At 70.9% G+C, this 23,649-nt stretch overlaps 2 protein-coding genes across 10 annotated transcripts; both read right to left on the bottom strand.

Annotated features, from left to right (window-relative positions):
- Positions 1–7,722: 7,722 nt before the first annotated feature.
- EFNA4 (ephrin A4) lies at positions 7,723–12,775 on the bottom strand. The gene is made up of 6 exons (XM_040539321.1): positions 12,628–12,775; positions 9,822–10,114; positions 8,709–8,777; positions 8,537–8,596; positions 8,196–8,461; positions 7,723–8,088 (listed from the first exon to the last, which is right to left on the bottom strand). Exons 1-5 carry the CDS (start codon positions 12,738–12,740, stop codon positions 8,367–8,369), a joined length of 630 nt encoding a protein of 209 aa, XP_040395255.1. The 5' UTR covers positions 12,741–12,775; the 3' UTR covers positions 7,723–8,088; positions 8,196–8,366.
- A 2,009-nt stretch (positions 12,776–14,784) lies between these two features.
- Positions 14,785–23,568, bottom strand: ADAM15 (ADAM metallopeptidase domain 15). 9 transcript variants are annotated; one of them, XM_040539285.1, is made up of 25 exons: positions 23,259–23,451; positions 22,128–22,231; positions 21,324–21,400; positions 20,855–20,933; positions 20,687–20,763; positions 20,433–20,613; positions 20,294–20,356; positions 20,149–20,217; positions 19,883–20,052; positions 19,707–19,791; positions 19,492–19,640; positions 19,223–19,400; positions 18,977–19,069; positions 18,657–18,852; positions 18,480–18,588; positions 18,260–18,410; positions 18,106–18,183; positions 17,918–18,032; positions 17,673–17,811; positions 17,263–17,316; positions 16,890–16,995; positions 16,282–16,353; positions 15,903–15,974; positions 15,645–15,766; positions 14,785–14,947 (listed from the first exon to the last, which is right to left on the bottom strand). In XM_040539285.1, exons 1-25 carry the CDS (start codon positions 23,332–23,334, stop codon positions 14,902–14,904), a joined length of 2,661 nt encoding a protein of 886 aa, XP_040395219.1. In that variant the 5' UTR covers positions 23,335–23,451; the 3' UTR covers positions 14,785–14,901. The 9 variants fall into 9 exon arrangements, 7 of the variants coding, with proteins under 7 accessions (XP_040395219.1, XP_040395221.1, XP_040395220.1 ...); XM_040539287.1 differs by lacking the exon at positions 16,282–16,353; XM_040539286.1 differs by lacking the exon at positions 17,263–17,316.
- Between the last annotated feature and the right edge of the window lie 81 nt (positions 23,569–23,649).

Genomic DNA, 23,649 nt, shown 5'->3' with positions numbered 1-23,649 from the left:
CAAATCCCACCAGCACCCGGCAGTTCGGGCACCCAGAGGGGCCGGGCAGGAGGCGCTGGGGTCGCCCGTGTGCGCAAACACGTAGACATGTACACGGCGGTGGCCAGGTCCCCGGGGTTCCCACGGCCCGGCAGCCGCAGCCGCTGTCACCCCACGCTGCTCCCCGGCGTGGCGGTGCTGCCGCGGTTGATCACAGCCCGATACCGGGCTCCATGCCCCGGGGCGCCGCTGACACCGGTGCGCACGCCTCGGACCGCAATGCGAGGCAGCACCGCGGGTGCAGGTGGAAACCAGGTGCTGGGGGGGTGCTGGGGGCCTGCTGCCCCCTCTCCCCGCACCCCTCGGTCCCACTGCCCCCGTGCCCGCAGCAGGGGCTACCTGGCAAGATGCGCCTGTGTCAGCAGCCAGTGTTGAGCGGCTCAGCCAGCTCCTCTCCTCTCCTCTGCGTGGCACACCTCCTTCCCTGGCCTCAAGATCACTCCAATATCATCTGCCAGCTGCAGCCCCAGCCCCGCTGGCCTGTGCCCAGCCCCTCCTGCTCCAGCACAGCCATGGCAAGGACACTCCAGGGGGTGCGAGGGCTGTGCCGGGAGGGAGCTGGACCAGGGCGAGCATGGCAGGGGCTGGCACCTGGCCCCACTGCAGCACAGCAGCCCTTGCTCCCCACAGAGGGGCCAAGGACACAGAGCTGGGCCAGCAACCGCCTGCCCTGGTGCTCAGCTCCCTTTTGGCCTCGCAGCATCACCGGGGTCTGGGCTCGGCTCAGCCTTTTTTGGGGCCGTGCTATCCCACAGACCCACTTCTGACAATCCCAGGCTGCCTTCAGGGCTGGCAGCAGCGCGGGGGCGACGGGCGTCTCGCCTTCCTCGAACGCTGCCTACTCCTGGCATTTGCCAGCTCCACGGTTTCTGCCTGTGCCCGGGGCCCCGTGTGCACCCCGAGGGTGAGCGTGTGTGGGTGTGTGCAGGAGCACGCGTGCCGGCACTGTCAGCATGCACAGGGGCCGCCCGCTGCATCCCAGCACAGGCAGCCGTGTGCACCCCACCATGGCCCCGGCGGTGCCCTGGGTGCAGCGGGGTGACTGAGCCACCAGCAGAGCAGCCGCGGGGACTGAGCGAGGAACGGGACCTAGGGGGGTGGCGAGAGGCACCCGGATTGTGTGCTGGGGCAGGGCGGTGGTGCCTGAGCCGCTGCCAGCCCCCCTCCCAGCCCAGCAGCAGAGAGCTCTGAGCCACCCATTACCGGTGCCTAAGTGACATTAATCCGATAGCGGGGTGACAGGCGGCATCAATATCCCGCTCCCGCCGTACATAGATCACGCCACAATTAGCAGCTGCTGTTGCCAGGACCAGGAGCTCAGGCGGCTGCAGGAAGGGGTGTGTGTGTGGGGGGGTGAGCAGGATGGGGTCCGTGCCCAGGGCTGTCCCCGTGCTCCCAGCCTGCTCTCATGGGTGGTGGTGCCAGGGGGACTGCAGCTCCTCGGTGCCAGAAGAGGTGTGTGAGGGTCCCAGGGGACACGGGAAGTGCCCCTGGACCCCCAGCTGGCCCCAAGCTTGGATTAGCGGGGCTGCACTGGCTCTATCTACTCAGGGGATGTGCAGCCAGCTCCATCGCTGCCCTAGGTCACTTCTCTGCACGCAGGGTGCTCGGCTGGAGCTGTGGTTTGGCAGCGAGCGACCCCCCAGGCCTGGATCGGGGCAAGGGGTCGGGGCGAGGGGTCAGGCGAGGGGCTGAGCGGGGTGCAGCAGGAGCAGGAACCGGCATTGTGATGGAAATGTGCTGCGGTCACGGGGCTGCTTCCTTCTTCAAAGAGCTGCTCTAGGGCTGCATTAATCCTCCCGACCTCGGGGGAGCAGGCACCCCTGCAGCCAGCGAGGGAAACTGAGGCACGGGGGAAGGACACGAGCAGGGCTGCCCCAGCCCTGCTGCCCAGTCTCAGCCTCGCCACGCGTGCAGCGACCCTGCCTCCGCTGCCCCCTCGGTGCTGAATGGCAGGGAAGCAAACAAGCTAATAAATCCGGGGAGTGGTGGGGGGTGCTTGGGATAAAAAATAAAGGCGCGGGGAGATTTCAGGGCCTGAAATATTTATCAGGTTTGATGCGGCACCCGTGCCGCATTCAGAGACACGCTGGCCGTGAGTGATGGCGCGGGGTATTTTTAATAATGCATCGCTTATAAAAGGCTCTGAGAGGGGCTGCGCGCTGCACAGGGCGAGGGTGGCGATAGATCAGTGCTCGCCTACCGAATGTGGCAGCCCAGCTGGGGCCCCGAGGAAAAGGGATGGCTCCTTCGCCGGGCGCTGCGAGCCCTGCCCAGCCCAGCAGCTGGTGCCCTGCTGGGGACAACCCTGGGGTGCTGGTGGCACCGCCTGGGGACAGAGAGCTGTTGGGGAGCGGGGTGCCCAGTGTCACCCAGGGGAGCCCAGAGCACCCCAGCAGGGTGTCTGTCTGCCCCCTCCAGCCTGTGTGTGTGTGTTTGGGCTCCTGTGCTCCGGGTGCGAGCCTGGCCCCGCGCCCCCGCCGCCGCACGGGGTGTTGCCGTCGCGCAAGCACCACGCGCTCGCTCGCTAAATAATTCAGCGCATCGATCCGCTTCCTGCTGCAAGTGCTTCTGGCCACGGGCCGGCCAAGGCACGCTCCTGCCAGACAGGGGGACCAGCCTGTCCCCGTCCCTGTCCTCGTCCCCGTCTTCGGCTGGGGCCCTGCATGGAGATGGGGAGCCTCAGGGAGCCACCCCACGCACTGGGGGTGCTGAGCTGCTGGAGCGGGGCCGGGCACGTCAGCTCTGTGCCCAGCAGTGCTGGCTGGGCAGCACAGGGCTCTCGCACAGCTGATGAGGTCTTTGCCAGGGAAGCTCGTTAGCAGCTTGACGATCAAAGGAGCATGGAGTGGATCAATGAACACGGGGAACAGGCACAGAGGCACTGCAGGGCTCCTGCGCCGGGGCCTTTGGCATGACAAGGGACCCCTGCACAGGCTGGCAGGGAGCCATGGAGAGGAGCCTGCCAGCTCCAGCACCTCCATCCTGTGCCCGGGCATCGTTTGTGCAGCTCAGCCCTCAGCACAGGGCCCCCATCCCTCCCAGACGGGCAGGGGGCTCGGGGTAACAGGATGGGCAGAACCTCCTCCCCACCCTGCCTCGCCACCAGCTGCAGGGGTCTCCCTCCAGCCATCACCGGGGGGCTCTGCGCAGGCCCTGCTTTCCACGAGGGACCAGCACCTGGCAGCAGCCAGATGCGTGCGTGGAGGGGGCAGATGGGGCAGTGAGGAGGTGCTGGATGGGGCAGCAAGGCTGTGCACCCGCTGCATGACCTAGCCTTGCTAGCACCGCAGTGAACCCCAAGCGTCCGAGCAGCTGGCCCCATGCCAACCATCGCAGCACCCACCCCAGGCACAGCGCACCCATGGGCGATGCTGCCCTTGGTGCAGGAGCATGAGCCCCAGCCCAGCCCTGGCCGCCCCCTCCAGCTGTCTCTGGGGACGCAGCACGCCGGGGCTTGATGCCGTATCATTCGCACCAACCCGTTATTTTCCTGATCTTCCTCCCAGCCACGTCGCTGAGCGCTGGGTGAGCTGCGGCTCCGCTGTCCCCCTGCCAGCTGGGCGGGTGCCAGCTGGAGATTCCCAGGATGGACTCGGCTCCATTTAAAACCAATTAGGAGCGAGAGGATGGGATGCCTAAAACCTGGGGGGGGAGCCCTGCCTGTGCCCTGCTCAGATCCCGATGGGGCAAATCCCACACTGCAGGCTCTGCCTGTGCTCCCTGGCGCCACGGCAAGCCACCAGCCCCGTCCCCGGGGAACCGGGCAGGGGTCCCTGCCATGGGGACCCCAGGTGTGGCAGAGGCAGCTCCAGCACCGAGGGCCCTTAGTATGCAGCAGGTGATGGCAGGCAACGACAAAGCTGGCAGCTGAATCGCGCTGCAAGGGCAGCTCCTGCCCGTCCTGCTCGGGCACAGCAGGATTATCGTCCGCTGGGATTACAGCGGGCTGGGGGGCGGCCAGGACAGGACACGGGCAGATGGAGACGGACGCCTGGCAGCGGCGCGGAGCAGAAGCACATGCCGGCAGCGTTTGCCTGGGTGTGCAAACCCGGCGGGTGCACGGGATGGCGAGCGCACGCCCCGAGCTCACGCGCGCTCTCCCCGCTGTGCTGGCTGCTGCCCTGGCGGCGGGCCAGCGGAGATAAGCAGCGGTGCCCTCTGCTCCGACCCCGTCAGCAGGAATTGGCTGGAGAAGACGCGGAGAGAAGCTCCCCAGCGGGTGCAGGACGAAGTGTCTGCCCCGGCGTGCTGGGCCCAGGATGGAGCTGGGGGGGGGGGGGGGGGGGGCACAGTGTGTGTGTGCGTGGGGGTCAGGGACAGCACCGTGCATCGCCCGGTGGGGGCTAAGCTGTTCCAAGCAAGGAGAAAGCAAAGAAAAACGGGGGCAGGGGAACGCTGAGCCTGCCCCAGCCCTGCGTGGCCATGCTGCCCACCCAGCACCCTGCCCTGGTCCCACGGGATGCGAGCTGGGATGCAGCAGCCCCTGCCCTGTGCAACGTGTGCGCTGCGCTGGTGCAAAGCGGTGTGCACGCCCACCAGCCCGGTGCACGCACGCACACACACACACACCCTCATTGCTATGACAGGCGTGGGCTCGGTGCGTGCGGCTCTGGATAATTAGCTGGCGCGGGCCGGCTCCCTCCAAAGCCCCTGCTGAGTGTTTTGCTAAATTATAACCTTGACGATGCGCATCATCAGACGGCTGCTCGGGGAACAGCCGGCTCCAGCCCCGCGCGCCCGGCGCTGAGCACCCGGCTGCAGCGGTGCAGGGCTGCCCGGCTGGAGCAGCATCATGCCAGGGGGACATCCTGCCGGGGTGGCATCCTGTTGGGGTGACGTCCTGCTGGGGTGGCGTCCTGCTGGCGTGGGTGATGCAGGAGCAGGAGACGGGCTCTGTGGCGTGGCCAAAGGGTGCTGGGGAGGTCGCAGCTGGGGGCGTGGGGCTGGTGCCCGGTGCCCGGCTTGCCCGGTGCTGCGCTCCGTGGGGCTCCGCACGTGCCTGTCCCCTCGGCATGGCAATCCGGTGGCCCCGTTTCCATGGTGACACGGAGCCATTTCCCATCTCCAGGATGCTCTCAGCAGCTCCCGGGGTGGGGTCTGCAGCCACTGCCCTGCGCCCATGGGAGACTGGCAGGGATGAGCCCCTTGTATGTTTGGGGGGGGGAGCACGCTCGTCCCTTTGATGCTTTTGGGGTGCTGCTGGGCCCCACTTCCAGCCCTTTGTGCCCTGCTGCTGCCCCCCTGGGACAGCTGCGGTGCTTGGCCTCCTCCCAGGCTGTTGAGGGGTGTCGGGGTGCATCGGGTCTCCTGTCCTGGAGGCTGGGTGGGAGCACCCAGGAGCAGGACACTGCCCCCCCTGGAGCCAAGTTCCTCAGAGCAGGGCTGTGGCACTGCCGCCCGGCCGCGGAGCACCGCAGGGCCCCGAGGTTGGTCCTGGACCCGTCCCGATGCGCACCCCACAGCCCCTGTCCTACGGGGCTCAGGTGCACAGATCCACCCCAAGCACCAGCCCCGGTACCCCACGGGCTGGAGCAGGGGTAGCGGGACCCAGGCAGCCCATGGGGCACCCTCACCCCACGGCCCTGCTCACCCTCCCCACGTGGGACCCTGGCACCCAAATATCCCGGCCGGCACTGGCATGGGTGGCGGGGGGGGGGGCTGGCATTTGGAGGGAGCCCTGGGGCGGGGGGGTTGCGAGACGGAAGGGAAGGGATAATGGAGCCTATTCCTTTAATAGATTCAATTTCTGCCGCGGCTGGCTGCGGGGCGCGGAGCCATCAATTCGATTCAGGGGACGAGGAATCTGATTTGGAGCGGCCGTGCCATCAATTAGCTTTTATTGATGGCATTGCTCATTGGAAGTCGATGGGATTTGAAGCCGGCGGTGGCTCCAGCATACCAAGCAACCCGTGCTCAAGGACAGGGCCCAACCACACAGGGGTGCGGGGCACGGGACCCAGCGGGGGGCGTCCCCCTGGGGCCACAAGGACCCCCTGGCATCACCCAGGAAAGTCCCAGCAGGCTGGGGTTGGGGTGCTGGGGTGGTGAGATGGGTTGCCCGGGGTGGGGGGGGCACAGACCCTGGCATCCCTGCGCAGGGGTCCCTTGGGGCACAGACACCACCCTCCCCACATCGGGGTGCTGCAGGGCACAGATCCCCCCAGCTTCCCTGCACGGGGTCCCCTGGGACATGGCACCCCTGCATGGGGGTCCCACAGGGCAGAGTACCCCCAGAATGCCCTCATGGGGGGGGTCTCTTGGGGCATTTCCCTGACCAGCACCCCCATTTTGGGTCCCTTGGGGCATAGGCCCCCCCTCCCAGCATTCCCACATAGGGTGCCTTAAGGTACAGACCCTCCAGCAACCTTACGGGGGGGGCCCTTAGGGCTGAGAAACCCCTGGCATCCCCACACAGGGCGTCCTCGGGGCACCCCCCCCCACCACCATCCACACACTGGGGGGTCTCTTGGGACACACCCCACCCCCAGCACCTCTGCAAGGGGATTCCCAGAGGGCACAGGACACCCAGCATCCCCACACGGGGGTCCTTCAGCGCATGTCCCCCTCCAGCCCCCCCGTCCCCATGGCACGGCCAGGCCCCATTGCCCTGCCGAGCCCCGGGGGGGTCGCGGGGGCCCCCCTAGCGCAGGGTGCGGCGGGCGCAGTGGCTCGAGGGAGGGGCGCGGCGGCGGCCGCCGCTTTCGCTCAGCCTCTCGCCCAGCAGTTTCTCTCGAGAAGCCATAAAACCTGTCTGACGTGCCCGGCACCACTGCGGCAGGCGGCCGCAACGCAACGCCTGCGCCGGGAATGGGGGTGGCGGGGCCCGGCTGCCCCCAGGCACCCCCCCCCCCCGCCCCCCCCCCGAGGCTGGGGTTCAGCCCCACATCGGGGGCTGCACCCATGGGGCGGGGGGACAGGAGCTGCATCCCGATGCCTCCCCGAGCGCCGCTTGCCCAGCAAACAAAGCAGGATGCCGCTGGTCTGGTGCTGGGCCCCGCTGCGCCACGAAATCACCCATGGGTGCTCCGGTGGAGAAGGGTGGCACCCCCAGAGCCGGGTGGGGAGGGCTCCACGGGTCTGGCTGTGTGAAGGGGCTGCTGCAGGGCTCTGCAGCCGCACGCAGCCCCCCGCCTCGCACGGCGGAGCCTAATTGCCTCATTTAAGCGCACGGCGAGGGGGGGGCCCTCTTAATGCCGGGTAGAGCTGTGCTGCGAGGAGGGCGCCGGCTCCCGGGGATAAATCCATTTCATGGGCTTTTTGCAGGGCATACGCGAGCGCTGCTCCTGCCTGGGCGCCGCAGGTGCTGCTGCAGGGCTGGGCGGCACAGGGTGGGTACGGACAGGCCAAGGAGCAGCGTCTGAGCCCAGCTACGGGCAGGGATCAGGACCAGCGCGCTCGGCCTGGGGCTGCGGGGGAGCGACCCCCGCTCTGCCACCCCCTCGCCCCTGCCCCTCTGCAGGTGCCGGCGCCGGGCCCTGCCACCAGGCACTAATTGCAGGCAGCTGATCTGTAATTAAAGCTCTCCCTGTCACATGAGCTGACATCTCAGTATCAATCGCTGCAATTAACCCCCCCCCCAGCCTGAAAGGTTGCGGCAAAGGCTGCGAGACGGACACCCCAGCATCCCGCGGGGACAGGGACCGCGCTTGGGACAGGGGCGCAGAGCCCGAGGGCACGGCGGTCTTGCAAATACTGTATTACTTGGCTCAGTCACTACCAGGGGTTAAAACCAAACCGTACGGACTGGAACCGCACGGAGGAGGAGGGCGTCTTCGCAGAAGACAGATTGGTGTCCTCGCTGGAGGACAAGGCGAGCGGAGGGGCCGGGCGCTTGCCTCCATCCAGCGCCCGGAGGAGCTGTCGCCCTGCTCCAGGGCTTGGGGGTCCCCGGCCCCCCGCAGCAGGGGGTCCATGGGGGAAGGCACAAGATGAGGAGACGGCCCTGGGGCAGAGCAGGTGTCCAAGGAGCTGCAGGGAGCCCACAGCGCCGGGGCAGGGTGGCTGTCGGGGCCGGCGTGCAGGGATGCTGGCAGGGAAGCAAGGCCCCTAGGAAGGAGAAAGCGCCATCAGGAGACGCTGCGGCACGGCCGAGGGGCACAGCTCCAGGGGCTGCAGAGCTGCCTGGCCCGGGGAGCCCCCCGGGACCCCCTCACCTTCCAGCCGGGAGCCCCTGGCCCCCAGCTCAGCTCGGCAGGGGGTTGGCAGGAGAGTCGTGGCCCAGGGCTGCCCCACGGGCTCGGTGGGACAGTGGCAGGAGAAAAACGTTTGCAAGCGGCCAGCGTGGCGGAGGAGCCCGTGTCCCCGCCGCGGGCAGCGCCGCGGGGTCAGATCCAGAGCAGGGCGAGGAGCGTAAGAGCCAGGCACTGGGCACGGCGCTGCTGCAGGGCCGGGGCCGCGGTGTCCCGGGGCGTCCCCGCGTCTGCAAGGGCAGGAGCAGAGGTCAGCGCGAGGCGGCCCGGGGGGGCCCTCCACCCCAACCCCACCTCGTACTCACCCTCGGGGGCTCCTCGCCCGCGGGGCTGGGAGTTGGGAACCTCTGTCACCGGCTCCGGCGCTGCAACAAACCCAGAAGACGTCAGAGAGCCGGCGTCCCCCCGGCACCAGCACACGCCTCCCCGAGCCCCAGTGCAAACCAGTGCCCCCCAGCAGCCCCCCCGCGGACTCACTGGTGGCTCTGCAGCAGACGGAGACGCGCAGCTTCAGGCAGCGCCCGGCGCTCTCGGGGCTGGGCACGGCTGGGCAGAGGGGACACAGCAGCTGCCGCGGGCACCGGCACCGGCACCGCCGCCCTGGACGGGAGCCCCGGGGCTCCCCGACGGGCCGGGCCGGGCCGGGCCAGAGCCGGGCCTGGCGCGCCCCCTCCCGGCGGAATGCGGGGCGTGAATCCCCCCCCCCCGCCACCCATCCAGACCCCCCCCCCCTCCCACACAGCCCCGCTTCTCCGTGCGCCTCGCCCCCGGGGGCACCCAGACGCCCCCCACACCCCTCCTGCACCTCTGGCTGCATCCAAAGTCATGGTGCACCCCCCCCGGGGGGGCACCCAGACCTCCCCCACCTCCCCGTGCCCTGATCCCTCATGCAGACAGAGCTCTAGGTACAGCTGGAGCCCCCCCCAACCCCGGTTGCATGCACAGCCCCAGGTGCAATCACTGCACCCTCCCGTGTGCCCCAATCTTGATCGCATCCAGACCCCTGGGTGCATTCAGACAACCCCCCCCCCCAGTTCTCCTCAACCCCGATTGCATCCTGCCCCTCCACGTGCTCCAACCCCGGTTCCATGCAGACCACTGCTACACCCCAACCTTCCCATGTGCCCCAATCCTGGTTGCACAGGTGCAGCCAGACCCCCAGTGCACCCCGACCCATTGCACCCAGACCCCCAGTGCACCCCGACCCATTGCACCCAGTGCACCCCGACCCATTGCACCCAGACCCCCAGTGCACCCCGACCCATTGCACCCAGTGCACCCCGACCCATTGCACCCAGATCCCCAGTGCACCCCGACCCATTGCACCCAGACCCCCAGTGCACCCACACCTCCGATGCACCACAACCCCATTTGCACCCAGACCCCAGGCACAGCTGGTACCCCCCAGGCACCCCAGCCCTGGGGGCAGCCAGACCCCCAGTGCACCCCAAGCCCGGCTGCACCCCGACCCCTGCTGCGCCCCGCTACAACCGCATGCAGCCCCCCCAGCCCACGCCAGCCCCCACGCACCCCGACCTGGGTGCACCCAGAGCCCCGGGGATGCCCCAGGCCCCCAGCACGGGCACTCACAGATGTAGTAGTAGGTCTCCCCCGGCTGGAACTCGAAGCCGAGCGAGAAGGGGGTGAAGCGCTGGATCTTCTCTGAGAAGCGGACGGGCCCGAAGGGCGCCTGGGGCTGGTTGCACTCCCAGCGTTTGAAGGCCCCGGGGGTCTCGTAGCAGCCGCGGTAGCCCTCCCGGTCCACCATGAAGAGCGTGAACGTCTCTGCCCGGCCGGCGGGCACAGCCCCCTCGTAGTGCGGGCAGTAGATGTCCAGGTAGTCATTGATGGACACCTGGATGGAGTAGTCGTCCCGCAGGAACCTGCCGGGCAGGGAGGAGCTGGGGAGTGGGCGCCAGGGGTCCAGGAGAGACGCCCCCCACCCCGTGCTGCTCTGCTCGGCCCCCTCCTCGCCCCGGCAGAGCGGGTGGCCAGGCTTTTGTTGAAACAGCTACCGGGCACCCGGCCTCTCCAAACAAACAGGCATCAGCTCCGATTAGCTGCAGCCCGATGGAGCTGAATGGGCTCAGCGGTTGCAGCTGGGGGGCCGGGGCTGGCCTGCAGGAGCCCGGCCACGCGGGCCGGGGCCAGGGGCCAGGGCACAAAGCCCCTCGCCCCAGGCAGCAGCCTCACGGCCCCCAGCGCTGATCGGCGGTGACACCCCGACAGGGGGTGGCCCCGAGTGCTGCTGGCCTTGCAATGGGGCAGCTGCTGGGGTTGGCGGGGGGGGCTCTGGCCCCAAAGAGGGGCTGCCCCAGCTGTGCAAACCCAGCCCGGGGACGGGCAGGGGAGGGGGCACAGCCCAGGTACCTGTGCAGGCAGGCACGCACCGACGCGGCATGAGCTCACGCCTGTGCAAACAGCTTGTGCAGCCAGGCCGGGGTGGAGCAGACACCTCTGCAGACACACACGTGTGCACACACATGCAGACATGCACACATGTGTGCACACGCTCGGTTCTGCCAGCCCGGGGCGGGAGGTGCAGCAGGAGTCCATCTCCCCCATCCCCACCCCAGTAGGGTGGCAGCCCCCCCCCCGCGCCCACGTCTCCCAGTCGGCCGGATCCTGCTGCAGCCGGGGCAAGCACTGGGCTGGGTGTCAAGCTGGCAGCAGGCAGAGCCCTGGCCGTGCTGGCAGAGCTGTGGTGGGACGGGGGACTCCTGAGGCTCAGCAGCCTGGCTGCTCGCAGAGATGGGGACAAGGATGGGGACGTGGAGCCAGCACCTGGGACTGGGTGCTCCCCTGCACCCTTTACCAGCCTGACGGGGTGGGATGGATGTGGGGACCAGCACAGCCCAGGGCTCCCATCGCCCGCTTGCTGCAGCCAACCCAGCAGTGCTGCCCCATCTCCGGGGCCAGCGGGGAGCCCCCCCGGCCAGCAGCCTCCCCCTTCTCCTGCCCCCATGCCCAGCCGGGGCAGTGTTTACACCAGGCGCAGATTTTTGGCAGCTGTGGCAGAGACCGGCGCATTAATCACCGGGCCGGCAGCGCTGTCGGGCCTGGGAGGCTCAGGCCTCTGTGAGCCCCCCCCAAGCCGGGGGCTCTTCGAGGACAGGACCAGGCGTGGGCTCCCAGCTGACTCAGAGCATCAGCCAGGCTGCTCCCGCTGGGCTACGCTGGCCGGGACGAGCCCAGGCAGGGCTGAGGGCTCCCGGGGGCCAGGGCCCACACCCTGACCCTGCAGATGGGTGCTCAGCACCCCAGCCCCGTGCTGAGCAACCCCCCTCCTCCATCACAGGGCGCCTGTGGGCTTTGGGTCCCACCTCCTGCATCCATGGCTCCCCACACCCGAGGTGGTGCCCCAAACCCTGCTTGGGTGTGCGCCCACCTGCCCCAGCCTGGCTCCACAGGCACGAGCCCCCCACGGGGGAGCACGGCTCCAGGGCCCCCAGCACAGCGCTCCGACCCTGCCCCCTGCACTCCCCCCTCTTCCAGCGCCCAGAGCAGCCCCGAGCCTGGAAATGCCTAAAATGGAGGAGGCCGGGAGGGAGGGATGGGTCTGAGGCGAGTGCGGGGCTGGACCCCAGCCCAGGGATGATGGCAGAGACGCGGGCGGCACCCCCGGCCAGGGGGGCGATGCTGGGCTCGGTGCCCACCAGCACGATGCCCAGAGCGGGTGACCGGTTTGGCGCCACCCGAGGATGCCCCACCAAGGGTGGGGGGCTTGGTGCTGCCCAGGGGTGGCTGGCAGGTTGGGGACACCCAGGGCTCGCTGCCACCGGGGGCTCGGTGCCAGCAAAGGATGCCCAACACCATCGGGGGCACGGTGCCACCCAGGGGTGCCCACCAGCTCCCTCTCACCTGGGGGTGCCCACTGGCTTGGTACCACCCCGGGCTCGGTGTCAGCCGGTGGTGCCCAAAGGCTTGCTGTCACCCGGGAGTGCCCGGTGCCACCGGAGGTGCCCGATGGCTTGGTGCCACCTAGGTCTTGGTGCCACTGGAGGTGCCCGATGGCTCGGTGGCGCCCGGGGCTCGGTGGCACCCCGAGGTGCCCCGCGGCTCGGTGCCGCCCAAAGGACTCAGCGGCTCGGTGCCAGCCGGGGCTCGGCGCCCACCGGGGATGCCCGGTGGCTCGGTGCCCGCCGGCTCCGCCTCGCCCTGGGGTCCCGCCGCCCCGGTACCGCGACCCTCCCGTCGGCGCGGCCCCGGCTTCGCACGGCGGCGGGGCCGCCCCGTGCCCAGGTGCCGAGCACCGGCCGCGCTGCGCGGGCTCGGGGCCGGTGCCGCTCCCGGTGCCGCTCCCGGTGCCGCTCCCGGTGCCTCGCCCGGGCTCGGCCGCGCCGCCCGGCGCACACAAAGGCGGGCGGCCCGGGCCGCCCCGGTGCGGCGGCGCTACCTGGGGTTGCTCCCGTTCCAGTGGACGCCGTGTCGGAGGCCGCGCACCGGCGGCGGCGGTGCCCAGAGCAGCGGCGCCCAGAGCAGGAGCCCGAGCAGCGGCGCGGGGCGCATGGCTCCGCCGGCGGCGGGCGGGGGGCGGCGGCGGCGGCGGCGGCCGGGGGCGGGGGCCGGGGGCGGCCCGGCCCGGCCCGGCCCGGCCCGGCCAGGCCCGCCCCGCCCCGCCAACTTCGGGCCAATCCGCGCTGCGCCGCCGCCCGGCAACTTCCCCGAGTGCCATTAACCCTTTGGAGAGGGGGGGGCGGCACCGGCACCCCGCCACCGGCACGGCATCCCCGGAACCGACCGGCACCGGCACGGCATCCCCGGAACCGATCGGGACTGGGACCGCCGCCCCCGGCATCCCCGGTACTGATCGGGACTGGAACCACCGCAGCCGGCACCGGCCTGGCATCCCCGGTACCGACTGGGGCTGGGACCGCCACCCCTGGCATCGCCGGTACCGATCGGGACTGGGACCACCGCCCCCAGCACGGGCTCGGCATCCCCAGTACCGCCTGGCACCGGCCCAGCATCCGCAGTACCGACTGGGACTGCTGCCCCCAGCACTGGCCCGGCATCCCTGGTACCGATCAGGACTGGGACCACCGCCCCCGGCATCCCCGGTACCGATCGGGACTGGAACCACCGCCCCTGGCACCGGCCTGGCATCCCCGGTACCGCCTGGCACTGGCCCAGCATCCCCGGTACCGATCAGGACTGGGACTGCCAACCCTGGCATCCCTGGTACCGACCGGCACCAGTTCGGCATCCTTAGTACTGGTCAGGACTGGGACCTCCACCCTAGCGCTGGCCTGGCATCCCTGGTACCGACCTGGCATCCCCACGCCCCCTGCAGCCCTGATGGACTCTCCCAGTGCTCCCAGTACTGACTGCACCGAGACCAGCGCTGACCAGAAGGGCTCAGAACCGGTCCCCACCCAGCACCGGTACCAGTGGCCTGGGGCACCCTGGCTGCAGCCAAGTGCAGTGGGAGGCGGGGGCCACCAGCACCCGGTGCTGCTCGCCCAGTGGGGTCCGGTGCTGGTCCTGCACCCGGGGCAGCTCCTGCACACGCGTGTGCCTGCACGTGGGCTGTTCATACACACGTCTGCACACAGGCCGCTCTTACACACGTGTGCCTGCACGTGGGCTGGTCTTGCACACGCATGTGTTCGCACATGGGCTGGCCTTGCACATGCGTGTCTGCACATGGGCTGCTCCCGCACACGTGTGTCTGTGCATGTTGCAGCTCCTGCGCCTGTGTGCATCCCTGGGCCAGCTCCCGTACGTGGGTTTGCACACGCGGGTCAGCTCCCGCTCACACCTGTGTCTGCGTGCCCAGGGCATCTCGCAGACCCATGGGATGGGTTGGGGTGGCGGGGAGCTCAAAGCCCCCCTGGTTCCTCACACCCCCCTTTGCGTATGGAAAGGCTGCAGGGGGGCCTCCCCGGAGCCTTCCCCAGGCCGACCCCCCCAGCTCCCAGCCTGGCCCCGCAGCAGAGGTGCCGCAGCCCCCGAGCAGCCTCGCGGCCTCCTCCTCGGGCCTCACCAGCCCCACGTCCGCCTCATGCTGGGGACCCAGAGCTCGACGTGGCGCTGCGGCGGGGGGGGGACTCAGGAGAGCGGGACGCCCCCTCCCTCGGTGGGTGCAGCTGTGTTTTGGGGCTACAGCCCGGGGAGGGGGGGCCGGGGTGACCCCCTCGAGGTTCAGGGGGTCCCTCCGCTCCCCCCGGGGACACAAAGCCGCACCACGGGCCTCAGGGCCGAGTGTGTGGGGGTGCCCCCCCCCGACCCCCCCCCAGTGCAGACCCCCGAGGCCCTCTCCGGGCCCTGCCTGCCCCCCCCCCCGCCCCTTCAACCCCCCCCCATGGCCCCCCAGAAGCGCGTGGGGACCCAGAGGAACACCGACGGCCCCCCCCGCGCTGCAGCCGCCCCCCGTGAGGCCGTCCCGGTGCCCCCCCCGCCAGGCGGCGCTGGCGGCCCCCGGAGCCCTTTCCGGTAGCGGCGGCGGTTCCGGCGAGCGCCGCGAGTGCTGCCGGGAGTTGTAGTCCCGGCGCCCCCCGGTGCCGTTCCCCGTCCCCCTCCCGGTGCCCGGGCCCCGGAGGCAGCACGGAGGCAGGCTCACGGCCCCTTTATTGGCCCGGCGGCGACAAGCGGGCGGCGCGGCCCCGGGGGGGGCGAGGCCCTCCCCCACGGCCCGGCCCGGCGGCTCCAGCGGCGGTCCCGGCCCCGCTCAGGCTTCCCGGGGGGCGCCCGCGGGCGGCGGCGGCGGCGCCGGCCTGGGGAGGGGAGAGGGGCGCTGAGGCGGGGGGCGGCGGCAGGGGCCCCCCCGAGCACCCCTTGTGCCCTACTGCAGCCTCCAGCTGCACCTCACCGCCTTCAGCCCCTGAGCTCCCCGTCCCCCACGAAGTCCCTGCAGGCCCCCCATTATAGATAGCCCTTGCAGCCCCCCCACTCTAGTCCCTACAGCCGCCCCCAACAGCACCCCGGCAAAGTCCCTACAGCCCCCCCCAAAGTCCCTGAAGCCTCCCCATATAGTCCCTACAGCCCCCCCACACACACTATAGTCCCTGCAGGCCCCCCCACCGCCCCCCAATATAATCCCTACAGCCCCTCCCACAGCCACCTCTACAGACCCCCCCAGAGTCCCTACAGCTCCCCCTACAGCCCCCACACACACTATAGGCCCTGCAGCCCCCCCACTATAGTCCCTACACCCTGCCCCATAACAGCCTGCAGCTCCCCTCCGTAGTCCCTACAGCCCCCCACACTACAGTCCCTGCAGCCCCCCCCACACTACAAGTCCCTACAGCCCCCCCCAACTGTTACAGTCCCTACCGCCCCCCCCCACACACTGCTACAGTCCCTACCGCCCCCATCACTACTACAGGCCCTACTGCCCCCCCATAACTGCCTGCAGTCCCTCATCTTGCCCTCCCCCCCCCAAAAAAAAAATCCTGCCCCCCCCCCACTTACCTGGAAGGGATGACGGTGACGTGGGGGTGGCCGGGGGGGGTCTCGCTGCGCGTCAGTGAAGGCCCCGGGGGGTCTGAGGGCAGTGGCCGGCGAGGCGGGGGGGGCTTGGCAGGACCTGGGGGCTGCGGGGGAACGGGGGCGTCAAAGCTCCGGCACGGAGCGACCCCCCCCGGGAGGCTGGGGGGGCCCAACCACCTCCCCTGCCCCAGCGGGAGCAGGGGGCCGCTGTCCTGCCGGGTGCCGCCGTGCTGCCGTTACCTGAGTGCCTGGCGCCACGGGGTCCGCAGGCAGCGGGCGGGTGGGGGGGGGCGGCCTGTCCGAGGGGGGGGCCTGGGCAGAAAGAGCAGGGACGGTGAGCGCAGCCTGGGGAGCGGGGTGGCGGGGGGGGGGGCGCAGGGCTGAGCCTCCCAGGGCAGGGCTCCGAGGTAGGGGCTGGGTGGGCGTAGAGGGTGGGGGGGGGTGTCAGGGCATGGGGGTGTCAGCCCCCGGGGGCGGTGGGCGCAGCCCGCCTGGGTGCTGAGCCCAGCCTCTGCCCCTGAGGCCGAGCCCCTGAGGTCGTGCACAGACGCATGCAGCAGTGGCGGGAGGGCAGAGAGAAGGGGGGGCCCGGGGACCCCCACCCCGGCCAGGGCGTTACCTGGGAGGCCTTGGTTAGAGGGTCGGGCGGGAGAGGCCGCGCAGGCGGATCGGGCCGGGCCGGGACAGCCGGCTGCAGAAAGAGAGAGGCGGCGGAGGGCAGGCGCGCCATGCAGCCGTGCACGGGGCTCGTGCAAGCCGTGCAGCATGCGGAGACCCCCCCCCCCCCCGAACCAGCAAAGCAGAGACCCCCCCACCCCACCATCAAGCAGGGGGATCCGGGGCTCAGCCCCGCTCCACGGTGGCCACCGCAGCCCCCGGCCAGGCACGGACCCCAGGCTGCGGGACCGTGCACGGGGTCCCCGCCTGCAGCCCCCACGGGCACAGGGACAGCGTGCCGGGCACAGGGACACCGGGACAGCGGTCCGGGGCTGCGCCAGGCTCAGGGTGTCACGGAGCCGAAGCACGCAGCCCCAGGAGGCTGCGGTCAGCGGGGACGCTCCGAGCTGCTCCCCGTCGGGCATCTCCTCAGCAACAGCCGTACAAAACCCCGGTACCCAAGGCAACCGCACTGCAGGCTGGCGGCACAGCCCATAACCACGGCAACGGCAGCCCCCTCCCCAGGGTGACGTCCCCAATCCCCCCCCCCTGCAGCCCCCCGCCTCTCACCTTGCTGCTGTGCATGACCTGCAGCTCCGTGGCCTGGCGCCACTGCGGGGGCCGGGGGCGCTGCGGGGGGCCCTGCCCGGCCAAGGGGGGCTCCGGCTGCGAGATCCTGCAGGGGAGAGGCAGGATCAGGCCCCGCTCCCTCCTGGCCCTTGGGGGGGACCCCGCACGGCAACCAAGCGACACCAACACCAAGCAGAAGCCGAAGAGAAACGAACCCCTCGGCACCGGAGGATGCGACACCCTGCGCCCCCGAGCCCGGGGCCGTCCCCACACCCCAAGGGCACTGCCAGGGGAAGATCGCAGCACTGGACGCCTTGCGAAGCAGGACGGCTCAGGGACAGCCCCCAGGCCCAGGCTCCGGCAGTGACGTTACCCGCTCCAGCCGTCTGGGGCTTCTGGACCCAGGAATCGGACCCGGGTCTCAGCGCTGTGGGGAGAAGAGTCGGGGCTCAGCCTGGGGGGGCTGGGGCTCGCCTGCAGCGCGGTGGAGAGGTGGGGAGGGCAGGGTGGCGGCAGGGTGGCGGCAGGGGGGGAGGAACCGCAGTGACACGGGACGACGAAGTGCGACGGGGTCCGCTACTTGCACTGGGGGGGACGCGCATAGACACGGCTCGGTTACCTGCTCACGGACACGCTCATGCAAGCCCACGTGCCCCGCTCCCCCCCACGGCCGCACACACGTGCCCACATGCACGCAGGCAGCCCCACGACGTGCAGCCACACGCGCGTGTGTGCACGGCCACGGCTGCGCGGCCGCCCCCGGTGCTTACCGCCGGCGCTCACCTGTACTGGCACGACGTCCCCTTGCCCAGCTGGCAGAGGTGCTTGTGCAGCCCGGCGCGGCGCGCGCAGCACAGCCCCAACACCAGCGCCAGCCCGAGCAGCGCGCTCAGCAGCAGGGCGGTGGGCAGGGCGCTCCCCCCTGCCGAGAGCCACACGTCAGTGCCCGGCTGTGCCCCGCGCCGCCTCGGGCCGCACAAAGCCCCATTCTCTTCCCCGCTGCTCCCTCCCCGAGCTCGTGCCCTCACCTCGCTCCAGCGTGGCGGCGGGGCCGCTGTCCTGGCTGCCCCCTGCTCCGGGGCTCTCGCAGGTGGGGGGCGCCCAGCCCGGCTCACAGTGGCAGTGGCCGTGGTTGTTGCACACCTGGGTGGGTGACACCGAGCCTCAGTCCCCAGCTGCTGGCAGCCCCCGCGTCCCCTCCAGGCCCACAGCTCACCCCGTGCCCGTGGCACTTGCTCCGGCACTGCTGGTCGCCCAGCACCGAGACGTCCTGGCACTGGTGCTGGAGGCACACCTGCGGTGGGACGCGGCGTCAGGACCCGTGGGCACGGAGAACACCCCCGGCACCCCCCCGCAGCCCTCACGCTCACCTTCGCGGGGCCGCAGGCTGTGCCGGGCAGCACCATGGCTGCATCGCTCACGTCCTCGACCCCGGGCAGCACGGTCCCCCGGCAGGAGCCCTCCGCTCGGCCCCCACGGGCACCGCCACGCCGGCACTGCAGCCTCCCGCAGCCGGCATCCCTGTGGGGACCGAGGGTCAGGGGCACAGACAGCAAGGATGGGGACAGTGAAAATGGGGACAGCACTCACTGCTGGGCACAGGCGACGTAGGAGCCGTTGGGGAGCTGCCCGCAGTGCCCACGTTCGTCCGCTTTCGCATTCAGAGAGGCCATGCAGGAGCTGGAGACAGGGCTGGCACCTGCGGCAGGAAGAAGTGAGCCCAAGCCCCCACACCAGGCCGCCGTCCCCACGCCGTCCCCGCCGTACCTGGCCCCAGGAGCTGCTGGCACTGCCCCTCGTAAGTGGCACAGGCGCCGCCGTAGCAGCGCGCCCGCCCCCCAGCGCAGGGCTGCCCGTCCTGCAGGAAGGCGTTGGGTGGGCAGTGCGGCGAGACCCCGTCGCAGAACTCGGGCAGGTCGCACTCCCCCAGAGGTTCCCGGCACAGATGTCCCGCGCGGCGCAGCTGCACAGGGGCAAAGTCAGACGGGCGGGGATTCCACTGCACCCCTGGGGGTGGCACCCCAAGAAAACCAGCCCTGCGGAGGGGCTGGGAGGTGGGTGGTGGTCCCGGACCCCTCCCCTGGCACCTGGCAGTCGTGGCAGCAGGTGTCCCCCGTGGCACACTGCGCTCCGGGCACCAGCTGGCAGGTGCTGCTGTTGCAGCAGGGGTCGGTGCACTCCTGCGGGCACAGGGACTGCGGTGAGCACACGGTGGAACCCCCCCGCTGCCACCCCAGCCTCACAGCGGGGCCGGGACGCACAGCTCCTGGGTACAGATTTAAGCCAGGGCAAGGGCAGCTGGGGCTCAGCCGGTGCCCCCCGCACCCACGTACCAGGCTGAGGCCGCAGTCGCAGCCCTCGCCCGGCTCCAAGAAGCGGTTCCCGCAGCGGGGGCTCTCGGCCAGCCGCTGGGGCTCGGGCACGTTGAAAAGGCACCAGCCCAGCCCTTGCTCCAGGCTGCGCTCCAGGTCCCGCTGGCTGCAGTTGCTGAAGCTCAAGCCGGGTGTGAGCCTGCAGGGACGCAGAGGGGACAGTGAGGAGGGCAGGGGATCACCGGCCACCCTCCCACCCCCCTCCCCGGAGTCCCCCTTGGGGCCCTCACCCCGTGGGCAAGTCCATGATGCAGCCATGGTCGTGGTAGAGGTTGCTGCACTCACAAAAGCGCCCGACGCCGTCGTGGCCCATGCCCAGGCTGTGCCCCAGCTGATGGGCCACAGTGGAGGCGATGACAAGGACGCTGACCGAGTAGTCCTGTGGGACAGGAGGGGCTCAGGGTGGGGGGGCAGCAGGGGGACAGAGGGACACGGGAGTACTGACCATGCTGACCCCCCCGGAGCGCGTGGGCGAGCACATGGAGGCTTGGACCGACATCCCCACCGCGACGTCGTCAAAGCTGGAGCCCCTGGGAAGAGAGCAGGAGCCTCAGCAGGTCTGACACCGCCTGCGTGCCCTGCCCCTGTCCCCATCCCCTTGTCCCCGTCCCCATCACTCACGTGAGGAGCTGCGCGTTGTCGTGGGGCAGCCGGGGCAGCAGCTCCTCCTGGCGCCACCGCAGGAACCGCTCTAGTGTGGCCCGGGCACTGCGCCCCACCTCGAACCTGTCGCCCTCGCTCCAGACCTCCACCGCCACCAAGGCCACCCGCACGCCCAGCGGCTGGAAGAACTGGGGTGGGCGCAGGGGCATCAGGGACCCCCGCAGCAGCAAGGGGATGACACAAGGACAGACAGACGGCGTGGCAGGGTCCCCGCATCTACTCACCGTGTCCACCTGGTTGGCGATTTCCAGGGTCCGGGTGCGGGCACGTTTCAGGTCGGGGTAGTTCTGGAACTGCGGGCGCAGGGAAGGGCATCAGCAGGGGAGGGGGCAGCCCCCGGCACAGGGCGCCCACCCATCCTGCACTCACCGCGGCGTGGTCCAGCACCATCACCAGCTCCACGAACCGCTGCTCCGCCGTCGACCGCTTGCCCTGGGGGACAAAAATGGGTTAGGGCACCAGCGAGGGGACCCTGCTCTGGTGGGGGGGGACCCCAGAGCCACCTTACCCTTTGCAGCCGGGGTGGCTCCGTCTCCACCTCCACCCGGGGAGGCTCCGGGGGGCCCTGCCCACAGGCCCGCGGTGCCAGCCGGACCTCCCGCAGCCGGTACGCGATGTGGCTCCCTGGGGGGCCGCTGGCATCCGGCTCCAGCCCGTAGCTCCTGTTCTCTGCCACTCGGAAATGGCCACTGCAAAGAGGGGACAAGGTGTCAGTGGCACATCACGACCCGGACTTGGGGACCACCGGGGTTGGGGGCTCACCTGAGTCCGGAGCAGGCACAGAGGCTGGCCCAGGAGCTGGGGAAACCCCGCACGTTCCCCCGGTAGCAGCAGTGCTCCTGCAGCAGAGTGGGGGTTAAGAGCTGGCCCCGTGCTGGGGGCCCTCTGGGGACGGGGAGGGCTCAGGGACACAGGGCACTCAGGTCCTACCTGCCTGCTGGCCTCCTGCACCACCCGCGTGCCGTTGGGCAGGTAGTAGAGCAGCGCCCCGGTGCCCAGCACCAGATCCCTGCCAGAGGAGAGTGTCAGCCCCAAGTCAGGGTCCCCCAGCTCGCCCTGTTCCCAGCCCGCCACCAACAGAAACAGGGCCCCCAGGATCTCCCCCCATCCTGCTCTGAGTCCGTGGACGAAGACAACAACCCCAGCCCCCCATCCCATGTGGATCACAGATGGGGACGGGGCTCACGGGACCCCCACCCTGCACACACCGTGGAAGTAGACGGGACCCTCACCCACATGCGTCACGGATGGGGACGGAGCCCTTGGATCCCTCACCCTGCACCCTCCTCAGTGGATACAGGACCCCCACCCCACACAAACCACAGATGGAGACAGGGCCCACGGGACCTCCACCCCACTCCTCCCACCCCTGCCCTGCCCCAGCCAGCCCCCACCTCACCAGTTTTGCTCCAGCTCCAGCACCAGCTGCGTTCCCTCCAGCTCCAGCACCACCTGCAGCTGGCTGGGGAACCCCCCCTGCGACAGGCAGCGGTCACAGCGGGACCCCAACCCCAAGGACCCATCCCCATCCATCCCACCCCATTCCTACGTGCCCTCCGAAACACCTCGGCCCCCAGCTGGGTGCCAGCAGGGCCGGGGACCCGCCTGAGCCTGGCGTGTGCCCACCAGGGAGGGGCGGAAGGGATCCCCCCGTGCTCCCTGGCCCCCACCCTCACACCGCGCAGGAAGCGTCCCTCCCTCGGCAGCTCATTGTGCGGGGACGGGGGTGTCGGACGGAGTTGCCGCCACCACCCCCAGCCCCCCCCCCGGCCGCTCCCCTCGCTTCCTGCCTGGTGCGGCGGCGGAAACGCTGGAGAGACTCCCAACGGCCACGGGGCGGGCTGGGCCCTTCCGCCCCGGCCAGGAGGGGTGCTGAGCGCACGGTGGGTGCCAGGACCCGGTAGGGTCCCTCCCAGCACCGGGAGAGGAGAGGAGAGGGGAGGGGATTTGCTGACCCCCCACCCCACCGGACCCTTCCCCACTGACCTCGGGGCTGAGCAGCTGCACCCAGAGGCTCCAGGTGCTCGGTCCCTTGGGGGATTTGGGGTCAGGGGCACTCGGATGCTGGGTTTCCTGCACCAGGAAGGGTGCAAGGGGATGTGGCGAGGCCACAGGCAGCCCCCACCCCACCGCAGTCCCACTGTCACGAGCCAGGCAGACACCCATGTGGCACGGGCACCCCAGGGACGTGGCGGGGGCTCACCTGCATCGCCTCCTCCAAGCGGAGCGGCCGGTCACCCCGCAGGACCCGCGGCGTCACGTGCCAGTAGTGTCCCAGCCCTGCACGGCGCTGCTGCCAGCTGTCACCTGCGCAGGGCCCAGAGCCACTGTCACAGCTCGGTCACCCAGCACAGTCCGTCCGTCCCCCCACGGCACGGGCAGGAGATTTGGGGTAGGGAACAGGAGCCAGGGTCCCCAGGCTCACCCCAGCAGCTCCAGGCTTGCCACTGGGTGAAGCCCCCGAACATCACTGGTCCCAAAGGACCAGGGCACAAGGCCTTGGAGGTGCCTGGACGTGGCACCTGCAGCTGGGACGTGGCACATGGGGGCACGAGGGAGCTTGCGGCCCCGTGTCGCAGCACGCCCCGGGCCGGGCGGGATGGGTTTCCTGGGGTCTTCTGCCAGCTCTTACGTCAGCCGCCGGCACCGAGCCGCCCCGTACAACCCGCTCGGGGACCGGGGAGGCCTGGCCCCAGCTGACTCAGTGTCCCTCGCTCCTGCAGCTCCCCACGACGCTTCCCCACCCTCCGAGAGGGCTCCGGGCACGGCCCGGGGCCGGAGCAGCTGGGGCCACGGCGGGACACCTGCACGCCCCCATCCCCACCGCCCCGACACCCCGGGCGAGGGCTGGATCCCTCCACGCCTGGGCCGTGGCGTTGTCCCCAAAATCCCCCGAGACTGTGACAGCCACCCCCGTGTCCCGGTCCCACGGGAGCCTTTCCCTTTCGCCACGGCCCCCCTCGTCCCCGGGGGCTGGCGGTCCCCGAGCGATGCCGAGCGCCCACTGGCACCGAGCGGAGACCTCGGGGAGCCCCCCCGGGAGGGCTGGCGGGGGTGGGACAGACGGACGGCGGGACAGACGGACGAGGAGACAGACAGACACACGGCCGAGGAGGTGACGCGGCAGCCGGTCCCAACGGGGACGAGCCCCCCCCCCCCGCCCCGGCCCGGACAACGCCGAGCCCCCCGCGTATGGCAGCTCCCGGGTACCGGGGAGAGGAGGAGGAGGAGGAGGAAGATGACGATGAGGAGGAGGAGGAGGCAGAGAGCCCGGTGCCCGCCTCCGGACCCCGCCGCGCCCGGTCCCGGTCCCCGGTTCCCGGTCCCCGCTCACCTGCGCCTCGCCCGCGCGCCCCGGGAGCGGCGGCGAGCAGCAGCAGCCCCAGGGCGAGGAGCAGCGCCGGTGCCATCGCCCTCCCGGCACCGGGGCCCGTCCCGGAGCCGGTGCGGGCTGCCGCGGCCCCGGGCTGGCGGCTCCCGAGCTGAGCCGGCGCGGCCGCCCCCGCCGGTGCTCCCGGTGCGCATTGCACCGCCACCGCCTCCGCCGGCAGCGGCCCGGCCCGGCCCGGCCCGGGAGGAGGAACTTCCTGCCCGCCGCCGCCCGGCTCCGCCCGCCGCCGCCGCTCCGCCGGCGACGCCCAGCCCCGGCCGGTGCCTGGGGGCCGGCGGCGGCTCCGCCTCGGCTCGCGGCTCCGGGGCTCCGCGCAGCGGCGGCAGCGGGCGCG

The sequence above is a fragment of the Cygnus olor genome, chromosome 28, assembly GCF_009769625.2.
Source record: "Cygnus olor isolate bCygOlo1 chromosome 28, bCygOlo1.pri.v2, whole genome shotgun sequence".
NCBI lineage: Eukaryota > Metazoa > Chordata > Aves > Anseriformes > Anatidae > Cygnus > Cygnus olor.
This window is presented reverse-complemented; position numbering and strand designations above follow the sequence as displayed.